Genomic DNA, 7,673 nt, shown 5'->3' with positions numbered 1-7,673 from the left:
TTTTCCACACTATCCACTATGCCAATAAGGGCAAGTGTGAAGGAACTGGTCTTTAATCACAAAAAAAGGGCCATATAAGGGGTTAAACTCATTGTAAAATTCAAGTGCAGAAGTGATCCCCTTGATGAGGTGCAAATTAGTCTAAGAAAGGGTTCAGGACTCTGGGGAAGGGGCAAGGTGTCGGGACAGAAGTTGTATGGCTGAAATCTCCCTTTACTTAATCATAGACCCTAGGGTGGTAATTCTGTTCTGTATCTCCTTTGTGCCTTTTACCTGCTGCTAGGGAGCCTAAAGTCTTTTCCTCTAGGCACAGAGAAAGTCTATTTGCCTTTCTTTGTTTTAAATGCTTACTCTGTTTTTGTAAACAGTGTTAATCACTAACTAGGGTGTACCAGGGTGTAGGGAAACACATTTGGGAGGAGGTGACTGATAAGGAAAATTATCCCCAGAGAACAGAGTTAATTTTAACACTAAGGTATTTACCAGAAGTGCTATCTCTGGTTGGGGGCTCAGAGCCAACACAAATACAAAGAGCATTGCATATTCTTTGATATTCCTTCTAGAGTGAAGGAGTGTTCATATTTGGAAAACCTATCTAGGCAGAGTTAATAGTAAGATCAGATGCAACATCCCCCTAATGCTACTATTTGGAAAAGAGAGGAGGGCAACAATCTTATCTACTTAGCTTGTGTTCTTACCCAACTTCATTTTTATACTAGTTAAAAAGGATATTGGGAGTTAGGTAAAAATTGTTATTCCATCCTCTAGATAGTTGGAATTTTTATGTTTAGAGTCCCTGAAATAGGTTGGGAACATAGGATCCCATTCAGGAATATGTTAAAAGGAATTCCCCAACCTTAACTTTAAAAGCTATCAAGGACCATGGACTTCAAATCAGGACTTAATGTAGTTAAGAGAGTAGACATTATCTTAGTCTGGGAGAATTGTTTTGGCCTTTATTATCTCTCCCTAGCTAGGTATGGTGGTGCTTTGGTTTTGCACTTAAAGAACTATCACAGCCTTCCCTTAATAGGAAGTAGCTTCAAAGCCACCATTCTAAAGTTTAGATGGAATAGAGAGACCAGTAGATGGGAGCAGAGAGCGGTTCAGTGACCAAGTGACCAGCAGAAATACTTAATGGAGGTAACACAATACCTAACATAGCATGGGAATGTGACACCCAGCAGGAAGTAACATGACCTCAAAAATCAATTGAAGGTACCACCTGTGTTGCAGACCTCCATGAACATTGTTCTCCTGGGTTCCAGGTATATGATCCATCACACATATTCTCTAGCCATATGTGTTCCTTGGACATTCCCTGCAAGTATTTTCCCTAGACACACATGTTCTCTAGAATGTGTTCCTTTTACCCCTGAAACTACATTCCATGTATGTAAATTTTCTTGTTATTTTACTTGATGTGTCATTTGATTACAAATAATTTTGAACTCATGTCATTTCTGGCTTGCTGGTAAAAATAAATACATGGGTAGGGATTTATAAGCTATGGTTTTAAGTTTGATTACCTGCCTAATTCTCAAATCTGTGGTAGTTTTTCAGAGGTGCCATATGTTAAGAAGTATCCTATGGGGGTGTATATATTTATAATTTAGTAGAGTTGATTTAACTTGTTTCCTTTGAGTTTTTTTTTTTTTAAGGTCTACAAAGTCTTTTATTCTGAAATAGGTAAAAGCATTTTTATTTTAATTAGTCATTTTAGGGATGAAGATACCAATGCTCAGAGAGATTTAAGAACTTGTCCATTACTGAACAACTTACATATTGCTTCCTTGTGTTTTTCTGATTATAATTCCGTTTTCCTGGTCTGCCCCAAATATGGGATTAGAAATACTTATGTGACCTCTGGCAAGTCACTTAAGTACTTTAGGTCTCAGTTTCAGCTGTACAATGAAGGAACTGAAATAAGTGAGGTAAATTCCAGCTTTAAATGCTATGATCTTATTAAGTGTACCCTGAATATTGCATGAACTATCTATAAAGAATAAAAAAATACTAGCCTGGACATTAGTATCCTAGGCTTTATTAACTTAGTTGTATGATCTTGGAAAAATTATTTAATTCTTTCTCCATTTGTAAAATGACAAAAGTTGGACTATATCTCAAATTGTATCAAACTGGCTATCTTTTTGCCTTTGTTTCAGTTAACATATAGCCCAGTATTTGACACAAAAAAGTTGCTCATTAAATGACTCTTGATGACTGACTTACTTTTCCTTAAAATAAAAAGAAGTTTATCAATTCTCTAGTGTGGGGAGGCACTGAAAACAGATTTGTTAAAAATGATTACTGTTTAGTAGCAATAATTTAAATAAAAAACACAAGAAATTAAAACCAAGAATAGCATCAATGTTGGTAAAAAAAAGTTTTTCCATCAGCTGCTTTTCAATTTTGATGAGCCTTCACCACAGAAAAATTACATTTTGTGAATGTAAATTCTTACAATATATAGAACATACACACATTACAAAGTGTGAAATGGTATTTTATCAAGTTTGTAAAGATCCTTGAAATAAAATTATAGTTTTACTAATTATTCATTGTGAACAATAATATGCAAATATATTTTTCAGCACCAGTTAAATATAATCTTGAAATTCAATTTTACAGGATTACAATGTTATCTATGCCCATTAGGGAAACCTTTTAATATTTACTTAATAAATCTATCATTTGAAGCCAACATTCCATGACAATGCTGCTAATAACTAAAATTTAATTACTTCTCCAAATATCTTATCACAGAACATTATTTTCAATGAGAAATCCATAAAATAAGGCTAACTATTAAAAAGTTAGGTATTCCTTTATTTTAACTTTAGAAGAATCTTCTTTGTTATTTCACTATTGAGGAGACATTTTATGTTTAAGAACACTAAAGCAAAATAAATATTTTATATAATGAACAGAATCTAGATAGCTAAAACTATTCCTTGAATATAAACTTACAAAGAAGTATCTTATGTTCAATTAAAATATTCCCTCATCTTGTTATTATTTCTACAAAATTTTGGTCAATACTAGAAATATATTCAGGTAGATTTTTGTGCCAGACATTTGCTGAAACAATAGGTCTAACTAATGAGTCTCAGATTTAAAAAATAGAAGGCAATCAAAATTTACTCAATGTTACATTAAGAAAAGCTTCCACAGAACAATAGTGAAACAGTCCCAAAGGTTTAAGAAAATACTGATATTTAGAGTACAAATGACCACAATGTCAAAAAAGACAAACTTCAATAATGAACACAACACATGAGCTGGGATTCCTTCCTTGTTCTACTAATATGGAATTTAGTCTTTATAGACATAATATATGTTTGAAATCTGTTGAAGTCTGATTTCATCATGGGAGGTTGCTTCTTCCCTTCAATGGATCTCTCTGGTCTGTAGCTTCTTGAGTACACTGTAGTCATTGTACAATTTCAAAGTAGTGTAATATTGCCAAGATATGTTGAGGCATGAAGATATATCCAGTGTATAATGCCATTCCAACAATAGAAATCAACATGGAATTGAAAACAGTCCTCTCCCAGGGTTCCAGCATGTAGAGCACGGTGACGAGCAGATACTGGTAATAGAACCAGGACATCTGCTGCCAAGCCCTTCCGAGTGTCATCCCAGCCATCAGAACTAGTAAGCTGTTTCCTTTGAGTTTTTAAAAAAATATCCTCAGATATCACCTCGTACCTATAGCAGATTGACCAAAATGACATTAAGTAAAATGATAAATGTTGGAGGAGATGTGACAAAATTGGGACACTATGGCATTGCTGATTGAGTTGTGAATATGTCCAACCTTTCTGGAGGACAATTTGGAATTATGCTCAAAAAGCTAAAAAATAATGCATACTCTTTGATCCAGTAATACCACTACTGAGTCTGTATCAGAAAGATTTTTTTTTTAATGGGAAAGGACCTGATTGTACAAAAATATTTATAGCTGCTCTTTTTGTGGTAGAAAATAATTGGAAAGTAAAGGGATGCCCCTCAACTGGGGAATGGCTGAACCAATTGTGGTTTATGATGATGGTGGAATATTATTATGCTATAAGGGAAGATGAACAGGATGATTTCAGAAAGAAATGGAAAGACCTACGTGAACTGATACAAAGTGAAATAAGCAGAACCAGAAGATCATTATACACAGTAACTGAAATGTTGTGGAATGATCAACTGTGATAGATTTTGCTAATAAGAGCAATACAATGATTCGGGACAATTCTGAGGAGTTAAGAAAAAGAATGCTACTCACCTCCAGAGAAAGAACTGTGGGAGTAGAAATGCAAATGAAAACATATGATTTATCACTTGTTTATTTGGATATATGTTTTGGGGTTTTGGTTTTATAAGATTATTTGTTTACAAAAATGAATGATATAGAAATATATTTTGTGTGATAATATAGGTATAACCCAAATTGAATTGCTTGTCAGCTCCAAGATGGAGAAAGGAAAAGGGGACGGAGACAATATGGGTCATATGACTTTGGAAAACTTATGTGGAAATTTGTTATTAAAATGAAATTTTAATATTAAAAAATCTTCAGAGTAGCTGTAATAATATTCAAATATTTTAAGTGAAGAGCAGCAAATTCAAGATATCAAGATAAAAAGAGCATAAGCATAATAGTGTTGTCTTAACCCACCAAGAAGAGGGACCAGACTTTAAAGGTAGTTTGCCTTGTGACCTGAAGGGTAACAACATGATTCTGGTAATGCAAGGCAGACAGGGAATTTTTTAAATGTGGGCCTGGGCTCCAGATCCCTTAAGTGTAAATCTGGGAACTATTAGCAGAAGCCTACCAGCTGATGTCATGTGTTATAAAGCTGAAAAGGGAGAGAGATGATCTTTAAGTTAGTCAGGATCCAAACCACTTTGGGTTTTACAGACTACGTCAACACCCAGAATTGCTTTTGGAAACACAGCAGTAGTCAGTCCAGATTCCTGAGCACTGGTGTAATATGTCCCTGAGTGGCTACATTCTGTATCATCTAAAACTCTGGAACAGTGTGGAGTATCTTTAAAGGGTTTCTGAATTAAGACCTAGGAAATTTCCACAGGGAGATAATGAAATAATGTTAAAATTATCATATAGGTACAGAATAACAACCAGTTTCTACAGCACAAAAAATTGTATTTATCCATGTAAAATGTTGCTACCTCTTATCTGACACAGTCTACATATGAGATTTAATAAGGATCAGTATATTCTGTGCATCTATAATTATGGTCATTAAAGATAGAGTGAATAGTCTTTTTAGTTCGCTTCACTATTCATCTTCTATGCTACCCTGCCTCCAAGAAAGACAGACTTCTGCCATGAAGGTTGCAGGAGAAGAGGACATTAAGCTATTTACTCTGTTCTTTGTGAGAGGATGCCAGACTGGAATCATACGTTTTTGATCCCCTAAATATTGCTAGTCTAGGGACACAAATTTTAAGTTCAAAACAACAAAATCATTAGCTTCACTACTTGCTATCTTTTCAAAGGGGAAGGGCAGCCCCAGCTTATACCTACAGTCCTGATTCCTTTCTACCAAGCACTAAATATACAAAGGACCATTAAAAAAAAGTGAATAATGAGCCAAGCCATTTATCCAAACAAATTAAACAGAAATTGGAAAACTTATACAGAAGAAATATACCAGAAAATATATAGAATAAATAAGTTCTCTTCCTGGGAGTGAGATAATTAAGCTCAACCAAGGGAAAATTTCTTGAAGTTGATAAGATGGAAATCACAGACAGGTGGGGATTCTGGGTCTTCTGGATGTCTGCTATTTCCCAAAGTAATTTCTCTCTCCTCGCAGGAATGAAGAAAGATTCAAATGATCTCCCACCAATTCCACTTATCATTCAATCATTTAAAGAAACATCATTTTCTCATCAATCTAAAATTACACCTAAGTATCTATACACAAATAGTTTAGCCTTGAAATCAGGTTTCCTTGTTAATTGATTTTTCTTCAAACCAAACTAAAACCTATCTCTATTTCTGCCCAGTGATTCTTAATCTGATGATAAGATTAACCCTTCAAAATGACACTTAAGAACTTTGAAGACCATCTCATCTTTCCTCAAGACTTGTCTTCTCTAGGCTACACAAGCCACATTACTCAATTATTATTATTTACATGGGGCTTTAAAGTTATCAAATCAATTTCCTTGTGACAACCTTATAATCTTAAAGTATTAAATTTTTATTAACATCTTTTGTTTTTATGTCACCTTTTCTCTCTCTCTCTCTCTCTCTCTCTCTCTCTCTCTCTGTCTGTCTTTCTCCCTTTCTCTCTCTCTTTCACCTGCACAGTCATTCATAATAACAATGATTAAAAAAGAAAGAGGAAAAAAATCAATTCAACAAAACTAACCAAGTCATCAATCAACATGTATGCAGAATTTCACATGAAGACCCACACCTTCACAAAGAAAGGGAGTTGCATTTTTTTCATCTCTTCATTCTAAGCTTGATCAATATAATTGCATGGCAATCAGCTCCTTTTTTGTTATTTTTCCATTTACATTATTGTTGCCTTCTTGATTCTGTTTACTTCATTTAGCATTAATTTATCAAAATCTCATGTTTCTCTGAATTCTCCATATTCAAGTTTCTTACTAGCACACATGAATAATATTCCCTTATACATGTGGGCTATCATTTGTTTAGCCATCCCTTAACTGAGCATCTACTTTGTTGCTCATCGTGCTAGTTTGCTCATCTGTTTTGTTGGTTATTATGCACAAAATGCTACTTTGAATGTTTTGGTACAGATTGGAACTTTCTTTTTTTTTTCTTTGGCCTCTTTGGTATATATGCCTAGTAATGGGATTTGAGTCAAAAGGAGGGAACATTTAAATCAATTTGTTAGCAATTACTTTCTCTGAATTTCTTTTTGGGGTAGTTGGGTCAATTCACAATCATGCCACAAATGGATTAATATATCTATCTATTATTATGAAGCCCCTCCAATACTAATTTTTCCCATCTTTTGCTCTCTGTGTCTACATGCTAAGTTTGAGTTAAAAACTTACTTTGACATTTCTCTAATTACATGTGACTTTATATGGTTAATAGTGTTAATTCTTCTTTTGATAATTATTTATTCATGTCCTTTGATCAATTCAAGAAGGAATGGTTCTTGGTCTATTATATTTGTTTCAGTTCCCTATAAATCTTGGATATCAAGTTTTGCCATTGTTTTTGTTCATTTTATTTCCAGTCATGACACTTTTTGTTTGAGGTTTTCTTGGCAAAGATGCTGGAGTGGCTTGTCATTTCCTTCTCCTGCTCATTTTAAAGATAAGGAAACTGAGATAAACAAGATTAAGTGACTTGCTCAGAGTCACAAAGCTAGTAAGCCCACACTCTATCCACTTAGCCACCTAATTGCCCAACTAATCTGCTTATCAGAGATATTTGATACAAAGATTTTTTTTCTAATTGGCAGCATCTGTTCTTATACTTATTGAATTGATTAAAAAAATTTTTAATTTTAAATTTTAATTTTAAATTTCACATAGTCAAAATGATCATTTTTCCTCTCTTTTGTGACTGCCTCTCTCCTTTGGCTAATACCTCTTTTCTTCTTTTTTCAAATTTTCTTTTTATTTATTTATTTATTGGATTTAGAATATTTTTCCATGGTTAC

The 7,673-nt window shown here is 33.8% G+C and overlaps 1 protein-coding gene across 1 annotated transcript; it reads right to left on the bottom strand.

Moving 5' to 3' along the window:
* Positions 1-3,433: 3,433 nt before the first annotated feature.
* LOC123253104 (serine palmitoyltransferase small subunit A-like) lies at positions 3,434-3,649 on the bottom strand. The gene has a single exon (XM_044682390.1). The coding sequence runs from the start codon at positions 3,647-3,649 to the stop codon at positions 3,434-3,436; it is 216 nt and encodes a 71-aa protein (XP_044538325.1).
* Positions 3,650-7,673: the final 4,024 nt, after the last annotated feature.

This window comes from Gracilinanus agilis, chromosome 6 (genome assembly GCF_016433145.1).
Source record: "Gracilinanus agilis isolate LMUSP501 chromosome 6, AgileGrace, whole genome shotgun sequence".
NCBI classification, from domain to species: domain Eukaryota; kingdom Metazoa; phylum Chordata; class Mammalia; order Didelphimorphia; family Didelphidae; genus Gracilinanus; species Gracilinanus agilis.
Note: the sequence above shows the minus strand (reverse complement) of the source record. Positions and strands in the feature narration are given on the sequence as shown.

What these genes read in the sequence shown, in the direction of transcription:
- LOC123253104 (XM_044682390.1), bottom strand. Translation starts at nt 3,649, where the DNA reads ATGGCTGGGATGACACTCGGAAGGGCTTGGCAGCAGATGTCCTGGTTC.